The 26,265-nt window shown below is 36.3% G+C and overlaps 2 protein-coding genes and 1 long non-coding RNA gene across 3 annotated transcripts in view; all 3 read left to right on the top strand.

Annotated features, from left to right (window-relative positions):
• The first annotated feature begins 1,237 nt into the window (after nucleotides 1-1,237).
• LOC130219365 (uncharacterized) lies at nucleotides 1,238-2,117 on the top strand. Its single transcript, XR_008836053.1, has 3 exons — nucleotides 1,238-1,279; nucleotides 1,424-1,540; nucleotides 2,031-2,117. It is a non-coding gene; the product is annotated as an uncharacterized LOC130219365 (long non-coding RNA).
• A 1,521-nt stretch (nucleotides 2,118-3,638) lies between these two features.
• On the top strand, nucleotides 3,639-13,025 carry LOC130219064 (intestinal mucin-like protein). Its single transcript, XM_056451333.1, has 11 exons — nucleotides 3,639-3,716; nucleotides 3,811-3,930; nucleotides 5,526-5,621; nucleotides 5,717-5,836; nucleotides 6,364-6,459; nucleotides 6,544-6,663; nucleotides 9,143-9,241; nucleotides 9,347-9,466; nucleotides 10,675-10,714; nucleotides 12,482-12,593; nucleotides 12,812-13,025. Exons 1-11 carry the CDS (start codon nucleotides 3,687-3,689, stop codon nucleotides 12,978-12,980), a joined length of 1,122 nt encoding a protein of 373 aa, XP_056307308.1. The 5' UTR covers nucleotides 3,639-3,686; the 3' UTR covers nucleotides 12,981-13,025.
• Nucleotides 13,026-19,647: 6,622 nt separating this feature from the next.
• Nucleotides 19,648-26,265, top strand: part of LOC130219063 (mucin-5AC-like) — a 40,802-nt gene continuing 34,184 nt past the window's right edge. The window contains exons 1-7 of the mRNA XM_056451332.1: nucleotides 19,648-19,702; nucleotides 21,242-21,506; nucleotides 21,842-21,953; nucleotides 23,228-23,315; nucleotides 23,404-23,489; nucleotides 24,253-24,463; nucleotides 24,621-24,746. Of these exons, the coding sequence (XP_056307307.1) occupies nucleotides 19,648-19,702; nucleotides 21,242-21,506; nucleotides 21,842-21,953; nucleotides 23,228-23,315; nucleotides 23,404-23,489; nucleotides 24,253-24,463; nucleotides 24,621-24,746 (943 nt within the window). The remainder of the gene's footprint in view (nucleotides 19,703-21,241; nucleotides 21,507-21,841; nucleotides 21,954-23,227; nucleotides 23,316-23,403; nucleotides 23,490-24,252; nucleotides 24,464-24,620; nucleotides 24,747-26,265) is intronic.

The following is a 26,265-nucleotide window of genomic DNA, read 5'->3' as shown; positions in this document are numbered from 1 at the left end:
GCTGAGATTAATAACTTTTACTATGTTTGGCTAGCCAAAGCAATCTTCTCCCGGGAGGGGGTACCAAGGGCCGTGCGATTTACTTCCAGAAGGAAGCTGAAATTGGGGGCACGTAATTAGAGCTGTAGAGCTTAACTTTCCGATTTCAGGTGAAAAATCTAATCTGTTGGGGACGTCCAATAGATTAATAGGTACCGAAAAGTCCACTGAAGGGGGTGATCACCAGAATGGTGAAGTCCCAGAGTAAAGTGAGAAAATATGATACACCGGTGTTTTGGAATATGGAAAACTTTACGCTGTTTTCATCTGTTTTTATATTATTTGTTTTTATTTAATTTATACTTGTCTCTTTTATTCCTGTTTATGTAAAGCACTTTGAATTGCCACTGTGTATGAAATGTGCTATATAAATAGATTTGCTTTGCCTTGCCCTGCCTATAACATTGGTTCTCAACTGGTCTGGAAACGGGACCCACATTTTTCTAAGGTCATTAAGCCGCAACCTAGGATTTTGGGTGCATTAACTTCGTGCCAGCAATGAAACCATTGACATTTTGATGCTTTTCCACATCTCTCCCACTGAAAATGAAGCAGAATCTCGGGAATGCCTTGTCCCGGCTAAAACAGACTTTAGGAGAAATTTTTTTTCTCTTAAGCATGTCACTTGCGCCTTTAAAATCAAAGGTGCGACACACCCAAAATGCTTCTGTGACCCACCCAACATTGCAATATTTTAAGTGCTATATGCCTTTAGCATACTTGAAATACAGCATATTGAATAGAGCGTTGAATAATGTTACATTCATAGTGCCTTTGCATTATTTTTATCTTTAACCAATGCAAATGCCAAGCTAATTTGTGTTTCAATAAACATCTAAACATAGACGGCTTGGCTAAAACAAGGCTAAATTTGGTCTGTCAGTAATAATCGACATCTAAGAGTAGCCCAACACTAGACTAGTCATCAAATACACACGTTAGACAGACTTGACGTGTAGTCTGTCGTTCTGGTGCATTTGATGACTAGCCTATAGTTTTGGGCTATTAGACGTCTGTTAGATTTTCACCCAAATTTATCCTGCTCTTAGCCAATCTGTCTACGTTTAGATGTCTTTTATCTTCATAGCACATTCATTCCAGTTCTGTTCATCAACATTTATCTTATTGCTTTTAATGGTGACAGAACATTCATTTTTGGTTGGATCTTCTCTCTAACCAATCTATTTCCTTCTGTTTAGTGCGAAAAGATGTCTGTGTGTACAATAACACTGAGTACAAGGTGAGGTGTTTGGTTCATTATTTTAATTAAAGCATTATACATTAGGCATTTATTGGCATTCAGTTTTTTTGTGCTTTTTTTTTTATTTATTTTCTTCGTCAGACAGTGAATCTGCTCTTCAGTGCCGTCTTTGTCTTTTTTTAGGTTGGCATCTATTATTTCACATGTAAAACTTTGAACTGTCGTCAAGTTAATGGCTCATTTGTGACAGAGATGACCACAACTCCGTGTCCTTACATGAGTTCACAGGACTGTGGGCCTGTAAGTACAATCTCTAGTTGTTCATTAAATACTTGTCTGTTGCATTCAGAGGTTTAGATTTTTCTGAACATCACTTTGAACTCACATTCTAATACTTAGAAATAAAAAAAGTCTGTAATTTGAAAACGTGGTGGAAGGTTCTATTAGTTTGTTAAACTAACAGGCCGTAATAACTACAGGCCGTCTTACTGAGCTGTGAATCAGTGTTTGGTTCAACCTGATTTTAATTACTGTAAATAACACTATATCTATTATCTATTGTTTCTATGCTCACCTCCTTATTAATATCACTTGTGGTTCTTTTGAGCTACAAAAGTTGAGCTTAAAGAGATAAACAGCAATTACATGATATTGAATTATTAATACTGTAAAAAATAACTATATATATATATATATATATATATATATATATATATATATATATATATATATATATATATATATATATATATATATATATATATATATATTAACTTTATCTCTCTCTTAGGGCTCTGATTATGTGAAAAAATCAGAAGATTGTTGTGGAACATGTGTGCAAACAAAATGTACTTACATGAAAGACAACACCACATACACTCTTGAGGTAACTTTTTTATATTCTTTTAGTTCATCAACTAATGAATCTGCACTTTTCTTCAGTCCTCTTATAGTCTGTCTGTGTTTTATTAGGTTGGAAAAGTCCAGAGTTACAAATGTGAAAATGTGACCTGTAGTGTCATTAGTGGCTCTCCTGTGACTGAGAGAAACTCTGAGAAGTGCACTTACTTGAGTTCACTTGACTGTAAACTTGTAAGTAGAATCTCTGTCCAATATTTATTTACTAAACTCAATGGCTATGACTAACAAAAGTTTTATGGTTTGTTTACATCTGGAAGTCAAATTTGCAGAGCGCACTGTTGTAGTGTTGCCATGTCCAGTTATTATAAGCATCTTTTGGTTTGTTATTCAGGTTGGCTCATAAATCAATCAAGTTTAATGAGTTATTAGAGCGGGTGGAGAGACCTATTTCAGTGTGATTTTTAACATGAAGTGTTTATATTAATTTCAGTTTTTTTGGAGCTGTTTTTAATTGTGTATTTTTCTAGCAAGCCTGGTGACACAAATGAGTCACAGCTAATATGTCTTTCCCTGTAATTTATTTCTCTGTTCAGTTGTTTATTAGCTAGTCAGTTTGTGGGCAAACACAAGAGAGGCATCTCTGATGTGTTTTAGAATATGTCACTAAACATTTGATCACAATGCATAGAACTTTTGTAAACGAGACCACTACAAATGACTTTTATTGAACTGTGAGTTAGGGCGTACTCACACTATGTACAGTTGCCTTGAACCGGGCTGAAGCACGCTTGTCCCCCCTCCCATCTCCCACGATGGCCCACACTCACATTACTTTCAAGTCTGGGCACGCTTACGTCATCGATGATGCGATGTTCAGTAAGCGCTCTCACTCAGCACAGTGGAGATTTCTTCAAGTATATCGTTAAAGTTGTTTGATATGCAGTGACATGCAATCAAATATTTTTATTATAAGTCCCCGTGCTGCAGAGATTAGGAGGTTTGCTGAAAGTGCAGTTGTCGTGCAGTGAGGGCTTTGCGTCTTTAATAATCTACGACAGTGTGCGTTCATTGAACAGTAAGAATGATTAATGAAACAATCCCATAAAAGTCGCGTCTCGTCTTCAGTTTTGGGCTCTGCCGCACTTTGCACTCACACTATAAGTGTACCGCACTCTGGCCCACCTCTTCCAACCGGGCAGGGCCGGTCAAGTGAACCATGCCTGAGCCTGATTCAGAGCACTCACACTTCTCAAACGATCCGGGAAACGGGCCTAGGCACGCTTCGAATAGCATAGTGTGAGTAGGCCCTTAGTGTTTGGTTAAATCTGATCTGGTATGTAAATGAACTGGTAATCATTATTGTATTATATTTTAGCTTTGTGACACGCACTGGTCTATTCACTGACTGGTTGTTCATGTTGCTCATCTCTTTTTCTCATTTACAACCCCATTGCTTTTAAAACCAGGGCTTAAAAAGCAGTAAAAGTACTTCTAAATTAATCAAACTTTTCTCTCTAAGGGCTCTGAATACGTGAAAAAAGCAGGAGATTGTTGTGGAACATGTGTGCAAAGGAACTGTACTTACATGATAGACAGCACCACATACACTCTTCAGGTACATTTCTTGAATTTTTTTCATTTCTTGATTAATTAATCAATTAATTAATTACTTTTCTTCAGCCCTCTTAAAGTCTCTGTTTTTTTGTTAGGTTGGAGAAGTTCACAGTTATAAATGTGAAAATGTGACCTGTAGTGTCATTAGTGGCTCTCCCGTGACCATGAGAAACTCTGAGAAGTGCACTTACTTGAGCTCACTTGACTGTAAACTTGTAAGTATATTTGACCAGTTTAAAATCACAGTTCAGTTCATTTAAATTTTATTTGTATAGAGCTTTTTTAAAATAAGTATCATTTCGAAGCAGTTTTACAAAAGGTTTTACACATTATTAAATTACATCAGGAAGGGTTAAGGTGTTGTGTATAGGGAGGACAGTATATAAAGTAGCCTATACATGGTAAACCTGGAGTTATAAATATACACTTTATTGGGTACACCTTACTGGTACCGGGTTGGACCCTCTTTTGCCTTCAGAACTACCTTAATCCTTCATGGCATAGATTCAACAAGGTACTGGAAATATTCCTCAGAGATTTTGGTCCATATTGACATGATAGCATCACGTAGATTTGTCGGCTGCACATCCATGATGCGAATCTCCCGTTCCACCACATCCCAAAGATGCTCTATTAGATTGAGTTCTGATGACTGTGGAGGTCATTTGAGTGCTGTGAACTCATTGTCATGTTCAAGAAACCAGTCTGAGATGATTTGCGCTTTATGACATGGCGCGTTATCCTGCTGAAAGTAGCCATCAGAAGATGGGTACACTGGTCATAAAGGCATGGACATGGTCAGCAACAATACTCAGGTAGGCTGTGGCAGTGACACGATGCTCAGTTGGTACTAATGGACCCAAAGTGTGCCAAGAAAATATCCCCCACACCATTACACCACCAGCAGCAGCCTGAACCGTTGATACAAGGCAGGATGGATCCATGCTTTCATGTTGTTGATGCCAAATTCTGACCCTACCATCTGAATGTCGCAGCAGAAATTGAAACTCATCAGACCAGGCAACGTTTCTCCAATCTTCTATTGTCCAGTTTTGGTGAGCCTGTGTGAATTGTAGCCTCAGTTTCCTATTCTTAGCTAACAGGAGTGGCACCCGATGGTCTTCAGCTGCTGTAGCTCATCTGTCCCAAGGTTGGACGTGTTGTGCATTCAGAGATGCTCTTGTGCATACCTCAGTTGTAACGAGTAGTTATTTGAGTTACTGTTGCCTTTCTATCAGCTGGAACCAGTCTGGTCATTCTCCTCTGACCTCAACATGGCATTTTCGCCCACAGAACTGCCGCTCACTGGATATTTTCTCTTTTTCTGACCATTCTCTGTAAACCCTAGAGAAGGTTTGTGTGTGAATATCCCAGTAGCAAAAGATTAAAAGAAAATTGGCACACTGCCAATTCAGCTTTTAAAAGTCTTTAATATCACTCACAACGTTTCGTCTGACATGGTCTTCTTCAGGTAGATCAGCAGTTTCTGAAATACTCAGACCAGCCCGTCTGGCACCAACAACCATGCCACGTTTAATTCACCTTTCTTCCCCTTTCTGATGCTCGGTTTGAACTGCAGCACATCGTCTTGACCATGTCTGCATGCCTAAATGCATTGAATTGCTGCCATGTGATTGGCTGATTAGAAATTTACGTTAATGAGCAGATGGGCTGGTGTACCTATTAAAATGACTAGTGAGTGTAGTGTACATTTCAGAAAGGTGGTGTCTATGCCACAGTCATGTCAGCCCATGTGTCATGTCATGATTATATGTTTCATGACATTGTTTTCTCTTTATCTCTCTCTAAGGGTTTTGAATACGTCTATCAAGAAGGAGATTGTTGTGGAGCATGTGTGCAAAGGAACTGTACTTACATGGTGGACAACACCACATACACTCTTCAGGTACACTTCAAATCATTTATCAACTTTATTCTTTAGTTCATCAGTCAATGAATCTGCACTTTTTTTCAGCCCTTTTAAACTCTGTGTTTTGTTAGGTTGGAGAAGTTCACAGTTACAACTGTGAAAATGTGACCTGTAGTGTCATTAGTGGCTCTCCTGTGACTGAGAGGAACACTGAGAAGTGCACTTACTTGAGTTCACTTGACTGTAAACTTGTAAGTAGAATCTCTGTCCAGTGTTTCTTCATTTATTAGACATGTTTGGCAGCTGCTATTTTTAACCTGTTTAACTCTATTGACAGCATAGTTTTATGGTTTGTTTACATCTGAAAATCTAGACAGAGTGCAATCGCAACAATCTAGTGTTGCCATGTCCAGTTATTCTAAGCATCTTTTGGTTTGTTATTCAGGTTGGCTCATAAATCAATCAAGTTTAATGAGTTATTAGAGTGGATGAGGAGGCAAATATTAGAGACATTTTTAATAGAAAGCATTTAGATTTATTTTAGTTTATTTTGGAACTGTATCTGATTGTGTATTTTTCTAGCAAGAAATGGCAACCCAAATGAGTCACAGATCATACCTCTTTCCTCGTAATTTCTCACTCTGTTCATTTGGTTATCAGTAAGTCAGATTGTAGGCAAACAAAAGAGAGGCATCTCTGTGTTTTAGAATATGTCCCAAAAAAATATGTTGTTCAGTTTTTTTCCATTAACCGAATTAATCAAACTTTTCTCTCTAAGGGCTCTGAATATGTGAAACAAGAAGGAGATTGTTGTGGAACATGTGTGCAAAGGAGCTGTACTTACATGGTAGACGAAACCACATACACTCTTCAGGTACATTTCATTAGCTTCTCTATATTCTTTTAGTTCATCAATTAATGACTTCAGCGCTCTGATAGTCTGTCTGTGTTTTGTTAGGTTGGAGAAGTTCACAGTTACAAATGTGAAAATGTGACCTGTAGTGCCATTAGTGGCTCTCCTGTGACTGAGAGGAACTCTGAGAAGTGCACTTACTTGAGCTCACTTGACTGTAAACCTGTAAGTACTCATTATTGTCAAGTCCACACGATATCTAAAGATGAATTCTTTCAAGTTATTTTGATTGTGCAAAAAGTTCTGAGATAATATTTGAAACTGTAAAGGGTTTACCTTTATTTATTTGCTCAAAGGATGTACGTTCTGTTGTCTGGAATGAACTGAGGACATCTTGTTTTATTTATTATTATGTTTAATATTGGGATGATATGGTGACTCAGTGGTTAGCACTGTCGCCTCACAGCAAGAAGGTCGCTGGTTTGAGTCCTGGCTGGGTCAGTTGGCATTTCTGTGTGGAGATTGCATGTTCTCCCTATGTTGGCGTGGGTTTCCTCCGGGTGCTCCAGTTTCCCTCACAGTCCAAACACAAGCGCTATAGGTGAATTGAATAAACTAAACTGGCTGTAGTGTATGTGTGAATGAGAGTGTATGGATGTATCCAAGTACTGGGTTGCAGCTGGAATCGCATCTGCTGTGTAAAACATATGCTGGATAAGTTGGCAGTTCATTCCGCTGTGGCGACTCCTGATTAATAAAGGAACTAAGCTGAAGGAAAATTCATGAATAAATCTTTATTATTTACAGTAGTGAACCTGCTCTGTCATGCTTATGACTACTGTGTGATTCAGGGGAATTTGATAGGTAGAATTGATGCCAACCTCACCAAGTATGACATCTATGTTGATCCTGGAACAACATTCCAGTCAGCCAATCAGAATTAAGGGATAAATTTACACCTTGTGTTGAGTTTAGGCTTACGGTTGGGTTTATGTACTTCTACATAATTGTTATCCAAATATTTATTCCTTTGATTTTAGGAATAATTTACATTTATGGTTGGGTTTAGGGGTAGGGGAAAGGTATGGGTTACATTTTCAACAAAAATGATGTTCCAGGATCAACATAGATGTTAATCCAGGATCGCATTGTACTTAGCAAAGTCATGACATACGCTCACTTCATAGCTCTCCATCTGTTTCGTGTGTGTGTTTGCATTGCATCTCTGCAAATTAGCTGTAAAAACTCCCCTTTGTATGCAATCCCTTCACTCTTTACATACTCGACACTCCCACCTCAACAGCTGGAAACACCCACTTTCCTCGCCTTGAAACTCTCTTGTTTCAGCAGTTGTTTTTGTTTAATGGCACTTTAATGATTCTAAATAAGAAAATATTTGACTATAGCCCCTTTCAAACATACAGACCAGAGAAGTTGTAACATTACCGGTAATTTTCTGGAAAGCTGCGAGGAAGGAAAATTGCCGGAAAAAGTGAGTTTACGATTAGAAAGCGCTGACGTGAGACGTCTACTCCAGCCAATCAGAAAATTCAGACACATTCACATCTGCGCTGTTTATGAAAATGAAAGCTTTTGAATATTTTTCCAGACACATTTAGCTACTAGATGTTAGTCCGATAACAATTCTATGTTCCTTCTTAATGCAACTCTGTAAAACGCTGTATTTATTTCTATATGTACATCTCGACATGTGAATCCATGTGTTCCTCCATATGTTTCATCAAAGTTCACAATTCTTATCCATCCACAGAATTTGTAATGTCATCAAATGTGTAAACATTTAGCTGCGGCTGGTGATTCTGCCTTTGGATCTCTGTGACATAGCAGCTGCATAATTGCTAAAGCTTTAAATAAAAGTAAAACTGTCAACTAAACGCCTGACCCCTTCTATGTTTATAGATACAAGCGCGGCCGTTTAGAGGTAATTTCTGGTGAATGATGTCAAGTCTCGTATTGATTTTAAGACATTGATTTTAACATATAAAGCGGTTCATGGTTACATTTGTGACCTGATATCCATTTTCTCTGCCTCTCGCTGTCTACACTCTGCCTCGGGTCCTATGCTGTTTCAGCCTCGCTGCAAACTCAGCACCATGGGAGGTAGGGCGTTCTCTTTCCGTGTGCCCAAACTGTGGAATGCTCTTCCCACAAACATTAGGAATGCTGGTTCCTTGGATTGTTTTAAGAAGCTACTAAAAACTCCTCCGTCGATCATGAAGTCATGACATACGCTCACTTCATAGCTCTCCATCTGTTTCGTGTGTGTGTTTGCATTGCATGTCGGCAAATTAGCTGTAGAAACTTCCCTTTGTATGCAATCCCTTCACTCTTTACATACTCGACACTCCCACCTCAACAGCTGGAAACACCCACTTTCCTCGCCTTGAAACAAAAACAACTACTGAAACAAGAGAGTTTCATGGCACTTTAATGTTTGAATGATGTCAGAATTTACCTGTATTTTGGAATAGATGCGTGAATGGTATTTTCCAGAAAAATTCTGTAACGTCTTTACCTTTTTTTAATTAAACGGTATATAATTTTCCGGATATTTACCGATATCACTGTGTGAAAGGGGTTTAGGATGAGATTTTAGAAAGAAAAATGAAAATGTAATGATTTAATTTGTGAATCTGGCTCTGAGTTTTGAAAATGTACTATAAACTTGTTTTTACCCTTCAAGTGCTTTGAATATGTGAAACAAGAGGACGAGTGCTGTGGAACCTGTAAACAAACATGTTGTGTTTACGAAGCGCCAGACAACACTACGCATACTCTCCAGGTACACTGTAAAAAAACTCTTCTTTTTTTTTTCTTTAATCTTAAAATGAATGCAACAAAGTTCCTGTGCTGTTTTTCCTCATGTAGCCTCTGTCTTTTTATATAGAGTGGAGAGGCTTACACATCCAAATGCGAGACCGGTACCTGTCATGAAGTGAATGGCTTGTTTGAGACTGAGAAGAAGGTTAAGGAATGCCCTCCGTTTAACGCAGACGACTGCGACCCTGTAAGAGCTACTGTTGCATTCTGCTATTACTTAAAGGGATAGGGATAGGGATTACCCCCCATAAAAAAATAGCCTTAAGTTTCTTTTTTCTGCCAAACCAAAAAGAAGGTATTTTGAAGAATGTTGGAAAACATTAGCCATTGACTTCCATAGTAGGAGAATAAGATACTATGGAAGTCAAGGGTTATCGGTTTTCAGTATTGTTCAAAGCAAGGGCGATTAGAATTTTCATTTTAGGGGGGCTCAGCTCCATATGAGGAAGAAAAAAAAAAAAAAAAAATATATATATATATATATATATATATATATATATATATATATATATATATATATGTTTATATATATATATATGTGTTTGTGTGTGTGTATTTAACCCTAATGTATTTATAAGTCATAATTTAATAGTACCACACTTAAAAATGTTTGACTAAAATGATAGGGTTGTATGCTAAACTAGCAATATTTCACTGTATTGTATAGAGGTGCATAGTCATTTGAGTTCTAAATGAGCCAAATAGGCTCAACAAACCTGTTTACTGTAGTAAAAGCCACTTTATATGTTAAAGTACAATGTATTTCCATGTATTTAATAAATAAAACTTCCACTTTTCTAATTAAATGGCAAACATTTAAAAATAGATATATTTTTTTTACCTACAGGCTAATTCACATATTTCACGAACTGAATCATAATATTAAAATAGAAAATATTTTAATACAAGACAACACATCTATTTTGTGTTCGACAGAAACAAGTAAATTATTATTTCTAGATCTTGACAGCTATGAACAATGTTCAATTTCATTTTGGAGAAATACTTAATATTAATAATAAATAAATAATAGTTTCCCAGTACTGGGTTGTTACTGGAGGATCATCCTCTGCGTAAAACATGTGCTCCAATAGTTGTGGTTCATTTAGCTGTAGTGACCTCTGATAAATCCTAGACTAAGCCGAAGGAAAATGTATGAATTAATAAATAATTTGGAATAATTTGTTTCATACAACAAAGGAAGTGTCACAGAGTAACTCATGACAAAATAGGGTGAATTCTTATTTTGAGCCTCTAGATGGCAGTGTCAGCTATTTTAAACCTTGGAAACATTTCCTTGTTAAAGTTGTACATATAAGTGTGTTTTAGCAATAATTCTTTTGAGAGTGTGATGAAATGTATAATTAAAGTTCACTGTTATTTGTGTCTTTACAGGGAACAATCAAATTGGACTCGGATCAATGCTGTTACACATGTAAGATATACTTTATACGAATCCTAACACAAATTATTTTCACTGTTAAAGTGAATTTGTTGACCTTACTGTGTTGATAGTATCGGATGATGATCATTTTCAGTGTTTACCGTGGTTTGGAAAAGTCAAGGTTTTAAAACGGCCAACATTTTCTGTTATACCATTTTTACGGTACATGTAAGAATTTTTTATTTTTAGTTTTTTAGGACAACAATAATAATAATAATACATTTTATTTTTAACACGTTTTTTAAAACCCAAAGCGCTTACAAGAAAGTAAAAACAACAAAGCACAGTAAAACAATGAAAACAATTTAAAAAATACAGTAAAAAAACACAGTAAGAATAAAGGGGATATGACAAATTACAGTCCAATATCATAAAAACAGCCCAAAAAATAGGAGTTTTTTTTTTCTATTATTTTTTTCGGGGTTTTCACCTTTATTTGAGAGGACAGTAGAGAGTATTGACAGGAAAGCATGGAAAGCAGAGAGAGGGAAAGGATCGGTGGAGGAGTTTTTAGTAGCTTCTTAAAACAATCCAAGGAACCAGCATTCCTAATGTTTGTGGGAAGAGCATTCCACAGTTTGAGCGCTTTTTGTTTGAGCGAGGCTGAAACAGCATAGGACCCGAGGCAGAGCGTAGACAGCGAGAAGCAGAGAAAATGGATATCAGGTCACAAATGTAACCATGAACCGCTTTATATGTTAAAATCAATGTCTTAAAATCAATACGAGACTTGACGGGCAGCCAGTGAAGCTGTTGCAGTACAGGAGTGATGTGAGACCGAGATGATGTATGGGTCAACACCAGGGGCGTAGCAACCGGGGGGGACAGGGGGGATATGTCCCCCTCACTTTTAGAGACAGACCATTTAAAAACAGGTGATTAATAATTATATGAATGTAAAATTTTGGATCTCATACAGCTGTCCCCCCCACTTTTAAAATGTCCACTACGTCGCTGGTCAACACACGTGCAGCAGAATTTTGGATGTATTGTAAAATCTTGAGAGAATTAGCTGGTAACCCTCTGAACAGAGAATTGCAAAAATCCAAGTGAGACGTGATAATAGCATGCACGAGTCTTTCAGCATCAGGCTGAAAGGATGGAAAGGATGTAAGCAGGCTATATTACGAACAACAACAACAGAAAAGATCTCCAGAGATGCCTTTTAAATTGTAAAGAAATCTGTGTTTTTAAAACTAATGAAGACAGCAGAAGTCAATGATTTATTTGATTTATTTAGCCTGACATGTTTACTGCTTCAAAATATTTTAAATGTTTCCCAAATTAAAATATATTGTGTTCGAAGGGGGAAAAAGGAAGTTTTTTACCCAGACATTTAAAAAGAATATGTTTTAGAGCAGAAATGTGAAACCGTGATATTTTTATCTCTTTTTTTTCTCTCTTTTTATTTTGGTTTTATTGTAACATTTAAAAATATATTAAATGAGAATCTGAAATATTTTTTGTCATACTTCATTTAGTTCGAAAATTTATTTTTTTGATTTAATTTTTTAATAAATCAGTCTTATACTTTATATTTTTATATTTTTCATAGTATATGTGTTAATTCCTGATATTTTAGAAATTTTTGGGATGTGTTGGAAGAAAATGTATTGAGTGTGTTAACTAGCGTGCAATCCAATTTTGTTCTTGGTGGGGTAGTTAAAGTGTTAAGTAACAGTTATGCAAATAAAAAAAGAATAAGCATGAGGGTCAAACACAGGCTTACTTTCATAATTCTCCTCCATAATTTCACAGGTGAAACTCGCAACTGTGTTCGTCAGATAAATATCACCCGTCTGCAAGTCAAAGACTGCACTTCTGTACAGAATGTCGAAATCCCATCCTGCACTGGCCATTGTGGCTCCATGTAAGAGCACTGCACACCTGTAGATCACACACATTAAATCTTCTTATGCTGTAAACTCTCCAAAGAAGGATATAATCTGACTTTTACAGTTTACCAGCCGAAGAATTCTAGGGTTGCTTAATACTTTTATATTTGAAACAACTTTCAGAACTGAATTTTTACATCGTAAATATCATGATACACTCGTCTGACTGATGTTTTCTCTGAAATGTCTACAGGTATTCACTGTACGCCAATCAAATGACCAGCTGCTCCTGCTGCCAGAAAGATAAGTCTTCCAGTTTACCAGTGAAGCTGAAGTGCACCAATGGAACAGAGATCGATTATAACTACACTTACATAGAGACATGCAAATGCACTCCAATGAAGTGTGCAGACAAGCATTAAAGGCAAATAAGAGATCCTGCTTTAAATTTGACTCTGTAATCTGACACTGAGAAAATTGAAACTATATATCAGAAATTAATAATGTAAGCTAATTGTTAACATGCATTATTGGCATATATTGCACATTTTCTTTATCCTGGCATATGGTTTGTTCTAAGCATAGTCTATTTGGTTGTCTTTTAAAGGGGATTCTGGGCACTTTTGTGTTTTATTCATTATAATCTATGCATGATTGAAAAATATGTAACTTTCCTTTCTTTTAAATGAATGACATCAAAATAAAGCATAATAATGAGCATCAATTACCATGGCCTTACTTTTTTTATGCACTGAAAGTAAGATCAACCCCCCCTTCAAAATGTCTAATTATAAGAGTGTAAACTAAACATTTTGTGGATCTTGCTTTAAATCAGAGTTTCAATAGTATCTGGATGCAGCCTTGATGCAATCTGAGACTGCATGAGATTGCAATGCACTTAATCGAGCTAGTGATGTCACTGTGAAGGGGTAGGGTTAGGTGAACGCATTAAAAAGCATTGGATGCAGCTCAGATTGCACTGCACTAAGTTTGCATTCAGACCCAGCATGAGACTGTTTTTTTGAGGCATTTTTTATTTGACTTACACATCTCACAATTCAAACTATTTTTTCTTATCATAATTCTGATACATCAGTGATAGACAATTAGGTTATTGATCACTCACTCTCACTCCGTTCTAGTCCCTTGAGACTTTTGTTGATCTTCAGAAAATAAGTGAAAGGTGCCATGTAATAAAAAATCTGGATATACTTGGTCATAGCTGAATAAGACCTCAGTACGTGGAAATGGCTATACCGTTAGCCATTATTTATTCATTCTGACTATTATTCTCAAATCTAGCGAGTTAACTCTCTGGGGTCCGATGGTGTTTCGGGGGAATAAAGAAGTTCTAATGTGCCCTGAGATTTGTGCTTTATCAGATGCTGATAAACATATGTGGCTAAAGTCGAGCAGCACTGTAAACAGCACAAACTGGGCTTCAATAATACGCTAGCAACATTTATATACAAGATTGTGTTTTTACGACAAACATTTATGTATTATTAGTGAAAAATAGAAATTCTAAACTCACTAAAATACTTATTTATGCCCTCCTTCCCTTCTGGGGGATGGGCCGCCAAAGGTCAATCTTCAGAGGTATCTGTCCTGGGCCATTCTTTCTTCTTGTCTCTTGGCGTAACTCTTCCTTGTGATGTCTGCCTCTAGGTCACGCCAGTTGTTTCTTGGACGACCTCTCTTCTGCTTCCCTTGGGGATTCCATCTGATACCATACACGTGCGCTTGACGCAGAAGTATTAATCAGCTGTTAGTCAACAGTCGGCCGTTGGGTTGTGTTGGTCCATCATTTAGGCTAGGTGATTTGGTGTATTCCAGACGTTACATTTCATCGTATTCACGTCTGAGCTCATTGGACCGATTCAGTGACGTAGTAGGTAAACAATTCAAGCCAAGAAGGGATATAAAGAGACCGGCTATATTTTGCTACATTTCACAAATATTTGCAAACGATGTGGATTATTAGAATATCAGACATATTTGCAGGAGCGAATCCCTTCATGTTGAGTGACGAGTACTGTGATAATGGTACTAAACACTGCTTTGTTTAGACTTTGTCTGTGCTTGTCGAAAGTTCGGTTTCTTTCTGCAGAACGAAAAAACAGATACTGTTGCCCGTGGTGCAGAAAGACACATCTTCTTGCGCAGGTGAAGAATGCAGCTCTCATTTTAGTTGACTTTCATCTGTTTGATGAGTTCATGCACTGCTTCGTTGTCCAGGCGTGACCCTAAGTGAGGCTGTAACACAGTTGCTAGTTGTTTGAGATCAGCTTGGTGTGCCCGGGCCCTTATATGAGAACAGTCAACGCAATCTCACGGCAATTCGTAACTTTTTGATTTTGTGACTAATTCGTATGAATTCGTATAATTTAGTTCGATTTGCTCATCACCCAATGACGGTTGGGGTTAGGGGTGGGGTTAGGTGCCACGCCTCCTTTTTAAAATCATACGAATTAGCCACTAAACTGACAAAACGTAAAATACTTACGTTTCCTCGTGAGATCTAGCTGGAACCGTTGAATGTCACATGAAATGTTTTGACAATATTATTTGGTTACTTTCCTTGACTTTGAAGATATATCGAAGAATGCTGGAAAAATACAACCATTGACTTCAATAGTGTTTATTTTTTGTTCCAACTATGAATGTCAGTTCATAGTTTAAAACATTCTTCAAAACTGGCGGACAAGCAAGAACTTTAATCATAAGGTAAACACAAAGCAAAAGTTTCCATATGGAGCTCCTCCACTGGACTCCACACTTGTAAACACTCACTCCATCGGGCTCGCGGCTCTCAGCACCACCCACACTCATCACAGCTACCAAGCCGACCAATCACAGAGCTTGTGCAGCATGTTGTTGCGGCTTGTAGTTACATCTTTTGAGAGGTCAGCGTCATTCGCGGTGAAGGGTATGCGACCATACGCATGCGCTTGATGCAGAAGTATAAATCAGCCTTCAGTGGACAGTTGGCTGATGGGTTTTGTTGGTCCATTGGTCAGGTTAGATGCTTTGGTGTGTTCGAGATGTTCAGAATTCATTGGCCCGATTCAGTGAAGTGACGTAACAAGTAAACAATTCAAGCCAAGAAGGAACATAAAGTGGCCGGATATAATTTCGCTACATTTCTCAAATATTTTCAAATGATGTGGATTATTAGATTATCAGACATATTTGCGTGAGTGACGATTACTGTGATAATGGTACTAAACACTGCTTTGTTTAGACTTTGTCTGTGCATGTCGAATGTTCGGTTTCTGTTTGCAGAAGGAAAAAACAGAATACTGCTGGCCGCGGTGCAGAAAGACACGTCCTCTTGCGCAGGTGCAGAATGCAGCTCCCATTTCAGTCGACTTTCGTCTGTTTGGTGAGTTCATGCACTGGTTTTTGGTCCGGTTGTGACCCTAAGCGAAGCAATATCACAGTTGCTAGTTGTTTGTCATCAGCTTGGTGTTTCCAGGCCCTTATATGAGAACAGTTGAACCACAGAAGTCACATGGAATGTTTTGCCAATGCTATTTGGTTCCTTTCCTAGACTTTAAAGTCAATGGTAGTTTTTTTTCCAACATTCTTAGATATATCTTCAGAGTGTTGAGTTTTTTTTGTTGTTGTTCCGACTATGAATGTCAGTGGTGACCAGTTTCAAAAACTCTTCAAAATATCTTCTTTTGTGTTCAACAAAATAACGAAACTCATGAAACCAAGTACATTTGAATTTATGGGTGAATGGTTCCTTTAAAGACATCCATTTTGTAAATATATTTGTACCATACTAGGTCTGATAGGATATTTTTTAATGTCTCCTTTAGTGGAGCTACAATCAAGTATCAAGATCTTTACCAAACATGAAAAGGTTATCTTGTGGGAGGACACGCTATTGATATAGTTTAATTTCTGTGTAAACACTTTGCGCACAATGCAAAATTCAAAAGGTACAAGGAACATTGGGAAGGAAGCAGGATGCGGACTTTACATAAATCCACATATTAAACAATTAATTAAATTCATTTACTTAAAATAACAGAAAAGTATTGCGTAAATACATAATAGTGGTTGTTCCAGTCGTCCTACGTTTTCGTTTTTTAATCAGAGTTATATACATTTAGATTTTCTGTGGAAGACTATCAAAAGCAATTACATCTCCATGCAAAGCAAAATCCTGAATAACTTAATAAATCAAATAAATGATCAGATTTAATATGTTTGTCATCTTGTTAAAAAAAAAAAGAGACAAAAACAGGATAAATACAGGACGTTCTGCATTTTATAATATAATATAATAATTTTATAATAATATTAATAGCACATATTAATAGCACTTTTACAGTGTAGATTGTGTCAAAGCAGCTTAACATAGAAGTTCTAGTAAATTGAAATCGGGTCAGTCCAGTTTTCAGAGTTGAAGTTCAGTTCAGTGTGGTTTAATTTTCACTGCTGAAAGCCCAAACACTGAAGAGCAAATCCATCGATGCACAGCTCAACAAGCCCCAAACCAAGCAAGCAAGCGAGGAACAAAACTTTTAAAATCTTAAGTGCTCATCAATTGAAGCATATGTGTACTTTTTATGATCAGACATTATTAGTTTATTTTATAATATATTTTTACATGTGTACTTTATATTATTAGTGTTTATATTATACATAACGTTTATTTTATTGTTTTATTATATTTATCTTATTATTTTATACATACACCATTGAATGCTGATTTTATTTACTGTTAGAACAGTTATAAAAATATAACAGCTCTAGTATGTTTTGTCTCACTTTTTTTAAATGGTTTTCCAGACAGGACCTCAGTCTGTGTTGTTGTTTTGCAACGTTCAGTTATTAATCAGGTTTTGACTTCCTTTCTTATTTTTTTGTGGAAAATTGACAGAAGTTATATGTAGTGGAGTTTAGATGTAAATGCAAGTAGAATTATCTTTTAGAAGAGTGAGAACCATATTAAAATGTGGTACAAAAACTAAAATATCAATGAGAAATGGACATGACAAAACGTCAACAAATTTGTCATGTTAATTACGTGATTAATTAAAATGTTGTCAGGTTAATTAGGGTTTGAACTTAAAGATTGTTTATACACAGTTTAACCTAATATTTTAGTTAAAATAATCATTTTAAATATTAAAGTTTTAAGATTTTAAAAAAAAAATGGGCAACAAGTATTTTTTACAGTGAGATGTTTTTTTTTGGGTTTTTTTGCAATAGATCTGTCATCTTTACTATGGCCTGTAATGTGCTTTTTTTGACTTCCACTGCTAATTTTTTATTAAACATGTTGAGTGCACTGCTTATTTAACTACACTTTTTGAAGTGAAGTTTATTCATAAACTAATTTCAAGAGGATCACATGCTTATGATTGACCACAGCTGGTCCTTCATTAGCTATCATATGATTTACCAATCAGGTGAATCCAAACATACATAAATAACCAGATGTCCTTACCTAAAGCTGCGGTCACACTGCACTTTTCTCCCTATAGACTTTCATTCATATGCACGCGAAAGCGTCAGACAGAAAACGCAATCTCCTGTGAGAGGTTTCGCAGTTCACTGCGTTGGAACGTTCAAGCTTGGTGAACTCTGACCTGCGAAATCGCATCACATGATTGTGTGGGACCAATCAAAGATCAAAACCTGACCTCTCTGGACAGAAATTAAAAACATAAGCCAATCGCTAGCTTTCTTTTAAATGTTTAATCATCTTGTTTAATTCTTCCCCATTTTGCAGCGGTGTACGACAGGATTTCGCACGCATAAACTCTACTGCAGCTTTAGTCATCTTCGCCTTAAAAAAATCCTCCCTCCACCCCTACTCTCCTCCCCCTCTTTCCTAGATTAATCCAGGACAGGGTGGCACGGTGGCTCAGTGGTTAGCACTGTAGCCTCACAGCAAGAAGGTCACTGGTTTGAGTCCCGGCTGGGCCAGTTGGCATTTCTTTGTGGAGTGTACATGTTCTCCCTGTGATATGGGTTTTCCCCCCAGGTAATCCAGTTTCCTCCCACAGTCCAAAGACATGCAGTAAAATGTCTTTAAAATGTTTTTAGTCCAGGCCATTCACCATGTAAACATATGCTGTGTAGTTGGCGGTTCATTCCACTGTGCCAACCCCTAATAATCAAGGAATTGGCTGAACGAACGAATTCGGAGGAGCTCTCAAGACCTACCTGAGCTCAGACTGCCCTCTTTTCCAATGAAACTGGAGGGAGTCCTGGGCTCACGGATCTTCTAAGCTCAGGGCTCTCTCCCGGGACAGCAAGCCAAACAAGCTTTATCATCAATCATACAACTAAGTGTGAACTCTTGAACTATACTTATTAGCATTAACAATTAATTTCAATGTCATTTCAACTTTATTAATCTGGGGTCAATACAGCGGAATGAACCACCAACTTATCCAGCATATGTTTTTATGCAGCGGATGCCCGTCCAGCTGCAACTGATCACTGGGAAACATCCATACCCACTAATTTACACACATACACTACTGTCAATTTTAGCTTACCCAGTTCACCTATACCACATGTCTTCTGTACTTCTGGGGGAAACCGGAGCATCCGGAGGAAACCCATGCGGGAGAACATGCAAACTCCACACAGAAATATCAGCTGACCCAGTTGAGGCTCAAACCGGTGACCTTCTTGCTGTGAGGCAAACGTGCTACCTACTGCGCCACCGCGTTGCCCCCAATCATTCTTATTTTTACTAAAAAAGGTTATAATAGATTTCGAAATGTCACTGAGAAGCAAATATTTAACAGTCTATTGTGCATCATGCAAAAAAAGTCCCCGCTGTAATTACTTCCTTGTTTAACCTGAGATGATAACACTGATAAAACCTGTTTTGATAATGCCAAATGTATCATTCATTCAAAGTTAGCATAAATATTGTTTAACCTCACACTTCCCTTAATTAATTCAATGAAATCGAATCTGTGATAATACAAATCCACAGTTTAATCATACCTGATATTCCTAAAAAAAAAAGGTCTAAATTTCAGTATAAAATGATGAGTGCTTTTAGTAATCTCACATTAGCCCTGGAGGATGGACATTGGGATGGTTAGGATGTGGATGGTGAGATGGGTCATCCTGCTGGTAGGACTGCAGTCAGAACAAGCAGGTAAGCCCACCACAGTCACTTTTGTGCTCATTTTATAATCCATAACCTTATTGTAAATTTTTGTATGTTTTTATGTTTAAAGTCTCGGTGATATATTATGATGACAACGCAAACCATGCAGTAATGAGCCAACCAACTGGTAAATATTTCATTATGTCTTTTCATATGTTTAGTGCATTATAGGCAATTATTAGGTGAATTTTCACATACATTTTATTGAAGTAGTTGTGATAATGTATTCATTTCTGTGATCAAGGGTGACAACTTCATTTATCAGAATAATAAAATAAGTTGAACAAACAACTGCTGTAAATTTAGATTTAGTGGATATTTGTAGAATCTCAATTTGATGTGTTTTACCTTTTAAAAAGTACATTTAAACAATTTTCCATTTAAAAAAAAGAGGAAGGTCCTGCAGCTTTGGAGTCTAATAGAGCTACACTACCTGACAAAAGTCTTGTCATCGATCCCAGCTGTAAAAGCAACACATAATAACTTGACTTCTAGTTGATCATTTGGGAAAGTGGCATAAGGTAGATTTTTCCGATTAACTGCATCCCAATTAACACATACTGCAGAGGATACATCGGAACCCGCTTGGACCAAAGATTCTCACAGAAATCGGTCAAGTTTGGTGAAGAGAAAAAAAAATCATGGTTTGGTATAACATTCAGAATGGGGGTGTGCGAGAGATCTACTGAGTGGATGGCAACATCAACAACCTGAGGTATCAAGACACTTGTGCTGCCTATTACATTAAAAACCACAGGAGAGGGCAAATTCTTCAGCAGGATAGCGCTCCTTCTCATACTTCAGCCTCCACATCAAATTTTCTGAAAGCAAAAGGTCAAGTTGCTCCGGGATTGGCCAGCCCAATCACCAGACATGAACATTATTGATCCAAAGCATCATGATGAACTCTGGGAGTAATGCAAGAACTCTTTCTTTGCCATTCCAGATGACTTTATTAATACGTTATTTGAGTCAATGCAGAGATGGATGCAGTCATCTAAGCTCCTGGGAGTCAAACAGAATATTAATCATTTTTTTACACTGCATCATGACTTTATATTCTATACTGTCAGACCTATCTAAGTCAGACCTTACTGTCCTAATTAAATAATTAAAAATCAATGCATGATCTTATTTTATTTTGGTAAAACAAGCGTAATCTAGAGGCCTTTTCCTTTCATAAGCACTTCTGATACCAAATGATCAACTAGAAGTCAAGTTATTATTTGTTATTCCTAAAAACTGAATAGGCGACAATGCTTTTGTCAGGTAGTGTATTTGTCATCAGCAAAACATTATTTAAGAGTCCCAAGAGTCCAATACAGAGCATTAAGGAATGCCAGAAGTAAGCCAGATTGAATGAAGGTCTCAGTGGATTGAAATGTATTTGCCTTGTGTTTTCAGTGTTCCCTGGCATGACAAATTTGATCATAACTGAAGGTATGCAGTCCTTCACAATTTTTTAATAATCATTCAAATTGCTATTTATAAAGATCAGCTCTATAAATGATTTCTCCTTTTGTGTAGCTGTACCAAATCCTGATCATCAGTCCACGATCTGCAGCACATGGGGAAATTTCCACTTCAAGACATTCGACGGCCATTTCTTCCAACTGCCAGACACGTGCAGCTACGTTCTGGTGAAGATGTGCAACAGTCCCGTTTCTGATTTCAACATTGAAATCCAAAGACAGATTGTAAATAACTCAATCACATTTGGCAAAATCACAATAAATCTGGAAGGGACAGTCATTGTACTCACCAACAACGACATCATCATGGGAGACCAAGTGTAAGGGTGTTTATTCTTTTTCAACTAAACTTTAAACTTGAGACTACATTCAAATGTCTTGGCTTATAATAATATTTCTTTTGTTAAATGTTGTTTTTCCTACACTAACATGGTTTAAATATTACATGTAAACGTGTCTGTTAAAAGAAAAAGGTGCTGAAGTTGTTTGCCAGATGTCTGTAAAAAATAATTTTAAAAATCTGCATTGTTGATGTAAGTGTGAGTGTGTTTACTATTTTATTAAACTAAATGTAACACTAAATTGAAATGTTTTGGTTTATAATCTCTAAAAACAAAGATTTCTTTGGTTGAATGTTGTTTTTCTACACCAACAGGGTGTACGATTCAACCTATAAGGATGGAATTACCATCGAGCTGAGCCCAAGTGTTAAGATCTCCAACAAACATGGAGTGTCTGTCTTTTGGGAGAAGGACAGATCATTTTTGGTATGTTTTTTTTTGTATCATTTTTAGATGAATATTTAGTATTATAATTGCAAAATATTATGCTAAACTTCAGTCGTCTAATGTTTGTATCAAGTCTACACTAGACACAAACAGTTCAGAGCACAATAAAACTTGTTCGCATTTAGAAACCTCATTTCAACATATGAAATTTGTGACTCACTAATTCTAATTTCAATTTGCTATTTAGAATAGTGCACTCTTAAAAAGAGCTGGGTTATAAAAAACTGAACCCAGGCTCATTGCAGATACGTACTCAGGTCTACATTTCTGGGGACAGCAACATGCGTGACCGGAGGCACTACTTGCAGTTTTTGTTTTTTTGCAAATCCACCAGAGACTGCTGTATACTTATTGATGATCTCAAAATTCTCTTGCACGTCCTCTTCTCGTGTAAACGAGATTCCACCAGAGGGCACAATATATACTTCAGCTGGCCAGGCCAGCTTACTGTCGACCAACTGACTGACTCACCCGTCCCCTTCCCTAAACCCAAACGATTGTGTTTTCAAAAGCCATCTAGAAAAACCATTGCTAGAAAGAAATAAACCGTTTATTTATTTTTGCTTTTGTTGTGCCTGGTTTCTGGAACCATTCTTTGCTGGACTCAAACCCCGTTGTTGCGGTCAACTTTGCTTCATGTCTCAAGTTTGACGTCGTATGTGGCGAGTTACTGAGCAAACTGGAAAAGCTGTCCATACTGAGGTAAACGGCCAGCTGGTATCGCAAAAAGGAGCAGAAGGCGTCGGCGGCGTCACACCGCCCTGTAGTGTTCAGTTTAAAGATAAAATTCAACAAGACATACCTCTGGTTACATAATTCGCGCTCTCCAGAAATGTATACAGGGGTACGTGTCCACAATGAGCCTGATAAAAATTCATAGGTCCGAGTTTGTTCATATTTTACCTAATTTGGGTTTAAATAACCCAGCATTTTTTAGATTATACTATTGTACATATTATTTGAATATTAAATTGGTGTGTCCCAAATTGTTGTATGTTGAAATGAGTATTCTAAATGCAATATAAAATAAAATGATATATATAGCCTATCCTGCTATACATAGAGTACGCAAGTCACTTTTTAAAATTATATTATGGAGTTTCAACTCACTCTTGTTTGTTGATCCTGAAAGTGCTAAAAACATTGGCAAAGGCAGTGACTGAAATCAAAAAATTCTGTTTAGGGCCCCTAGAAGTATTTTTACAAGTACATTGCAGTATACACAGAATATTTAACTACATGATGCTTTACAGATTGAGCTTTCAGAAAAGTACAAAGAAAAGACCTGTGGACTTTGTGGAAACTTCAATGGCAACAAGTCTGATGATTCCTTTAAAAATGGTAAACATTGTGTTGATGAAACCTCCTGTTAAAGTAATTCAGCTGTTGATATTTGAACATACAATATCTAAACGTTTGTTTTGTATAGAATATGATGTGGCTGCATGGAAAGAGTCTTCATCTGAATCCTGTGGGAACATCGAAATGCAACCTAATGGTCAATGTGAAAACCAGGTATTATGAGACAAACTTTAATATAATTGTTATATATTGAATTCCATGTCAAAGTGTAAATACTGATTTTCAAAAATCTGATATGGTTTACTCTAGAGATGGAACAATACATTGATATAGATTGATATTTCATTAAAATGATTAACAATATGATGGATTGAAAATACTGATACGTCCATACTTGTTTTGCTTGGATTTAACAGGAAAGCAAACAATTTAAGACATGTTTAAGTATTAATCTAAAGTGCATTTTATGTTCAATTAAGTTAAATTTACTGTTCATATTATATACTTTACTAGCGATATATTATATTCCATTATCCCAAATTTTAATAGAAATCATATTGCAGATTATTTTGACATTGACAAATATTGTATCAATGACTAAGAGATTTGATATCATATCATTCATTCATTTACCTACAGCTTAGTCCCTTATATATCAGGGGTTGCCACAGCAGAATGAACCGCCAACTATTCCGGCATATGTTTTACACAGTGGATGTCCTTCTAGCCATAACCCAGAACTGTAAAATGACTCATATCATATCATATCATATCATATATCATATCATATCATATGACAATACATCCGATTCACACCCCTATTCTACCCAATATATAAGATGAAAATGACATTATTCTATTATTTAAGATGGCTTTAAACTCTGTTAGTAATTTAGCATTTGTAAACATTCTGTTCTATGTTGTCTTATCTGAACAACCTTCAATGCTTGTATCCTCTGAATTTTTTGTATCCCAGACAAGCCTTTGCCAGGACTATCTCAGCAGTCCAGGGTTTAGCGGCTGTTATGATGTGATGGACATGAGTTTATTTGAAAAAGCCTGTGAGAGCGACCTGTGTCAATGTTACGGCAGTCATGAATGTCTGTGCAGCACACTAACAGAGATTTCACAGCAATGCACACATGCTGGAGGACAACCAGGAACATGGAGGACAGAACAGCTCTGTCGTGAGTGGAAATATGCCTATAGTCAATATTTCAACATGCAGTTATAATGAAAATGGACAGTATCGATGGCACTTCAAAATACTGTCCTATTAGATGGAGTGTATTTTATGTATATTTTTGTGACGTAATTTAATAATTGTTTTCTTCTTTGGAGCAGCAAAGACGTGTCCTCTAAACCTGCAATACCTGGAGTGTGGTGGTCCATGCAAGAACACCTGCTCAGCCCCAACTGCAGATCTGATGTGTACCGATCACTGTGTGGACGGCTGCTTCTGCCCTGAAGGTGGGAACTGATTTACCAATGTGTTTATTGTTATCATTTATCATTAAATTTCTTATTGTTATATAATAAATTATTATAGATTAAGCGTTTCACAAGAAAAGTATGACCCTATGAAATTCAGTTTATTTTTTCACAAATTCTGTTTTGATTGGTTAAATTACATTTTTATAATTAAACTACTGAGGCAAATGAACTAAAATTGTGAAACCAAGACCATTAAATGTTACAGAAATACACTTCTTCACTATTGTTCAATTCCATTACTTTTTAGTGATGAACTTTTTCATTTTTATTTTTCATTATTTTTGTGTATATGTTGATATGTGATAATAATAACTTTTTCAGGGTGTCCACTGGGTCTTAAAGTCTTAAAATGTCTTCACTTTCAAAAGCAAAATTTTAGGACTTAAAGTCTTAAATTCACTGAAATATTGTGCTGTAACGTCATTTTAAACAGGTATTCATTTTGCTCTGTCCAGGTAAAGTTACCCAAATCAGCCCAACATCTATCCAATCGCCAACAATCATATGTGTATATGTTTATATGTGTGTGTATATATGTGTGTATATATATATATGTGTGTATATATATGTATATATATGTGTGTATATATATTTGTGTGTATATATATATATATATATATATATATGCGTGTGTATATATATTTTTGTATATATATATTTATATATATATATGTGTGTGTGTATATATATATATATATATATATATATATATATATATATATATATATATATATATATATATATATGTATATACGTGTATATATATATATATATATACATACATATATATATATATATGTGTATGTATGTGTATATGTATGTATATGTATGTATATGTATATATATATATGTGTGTGTGTGTGTGTGTGTGTATATATATATAAAAATACTTTTTTTTTTTTTTTGCCATAACAGTTATTAGACATTTTTTACATCAAATTGTCCCAATTTAATTGTCTAATCAGGGAAAGAAAAAAAACAATTACACAATTCTCATGATAATAACAGAGCAATATTTGCCTTTCAGGGTTTATGCAGGAATCCTAAAGTAATTTCAATACCTTTTTAAGACTCTTTAAGACCTCATCGCCACTTCAAATTCTAATCAGTATCAAAACTTTAACTTGATAAATAGTTGTAGTTAAATAAATGAATAGAGCACAACCGTGCAACAGAACTCAGATAAGCTCAGAAGAAACAAAGCTTAAAAGAATAAATGATGTGGTTGTTCAGCGACAGGCTTCAGCCACTGTTTAAACTCGTCTTTCTCCAACCAGGAGTATGCAAACTTATATTTTCCCATTTTACCATCTGTTTCACTCTATGGATTCGCATGGTTACAGAAGTAAGGGAAGCGGACATAATATTTATAAATAGACATGGAATAGGCAAGGTTTTATAACAGAAAAGCATCATGTTGAGTTGTACTCAACCCATTCAGACAAAAAGCCAACAAATATACATTTTTGATCCTTGATGTAATCCTGCCAATAAG

The sequence above is a fragment of the Danio aesculapii genome, chromosome 25 (assembly GCF_903798145.1).
Source record: "Danio aesculapii chromosome 25, fDanAes4.1, whole genome shotgun sequence".
Lineage (NCBI taxonomy): Eukaryota > Metazoa > Chordata > Actinopteri > Cypriniformes > Danionidae > Danio > Danio aesculapii.
Note: the sequence above shows the minus strand (reverse complement) of the source record. Positions and strands in the feature narration are given on the sequence as shown.

Bases quoted from the DNA above. Each gene is read 5' to 3' on its own strand.
- LOC130219064 (XM_056451333.1), top strand. From the start codon at position 3,687: ATGATAGACAGCACCACATACACTCTTCAG. The intron at 3,717-3,810 runs GTACATTTCTTG...TTTTTTTGTTAG, and splicing joins GCACCACATACACTCTTCAG to GTTGGAGAAGTTCACAGTTA. The intron at 5,622-5,716 runs GTACACTTCAAA...GTGTTTTGTTAG, and splicing joins ACACCACATACACTCTTCAG to GTTGGAGAAGTTCACAGTTA.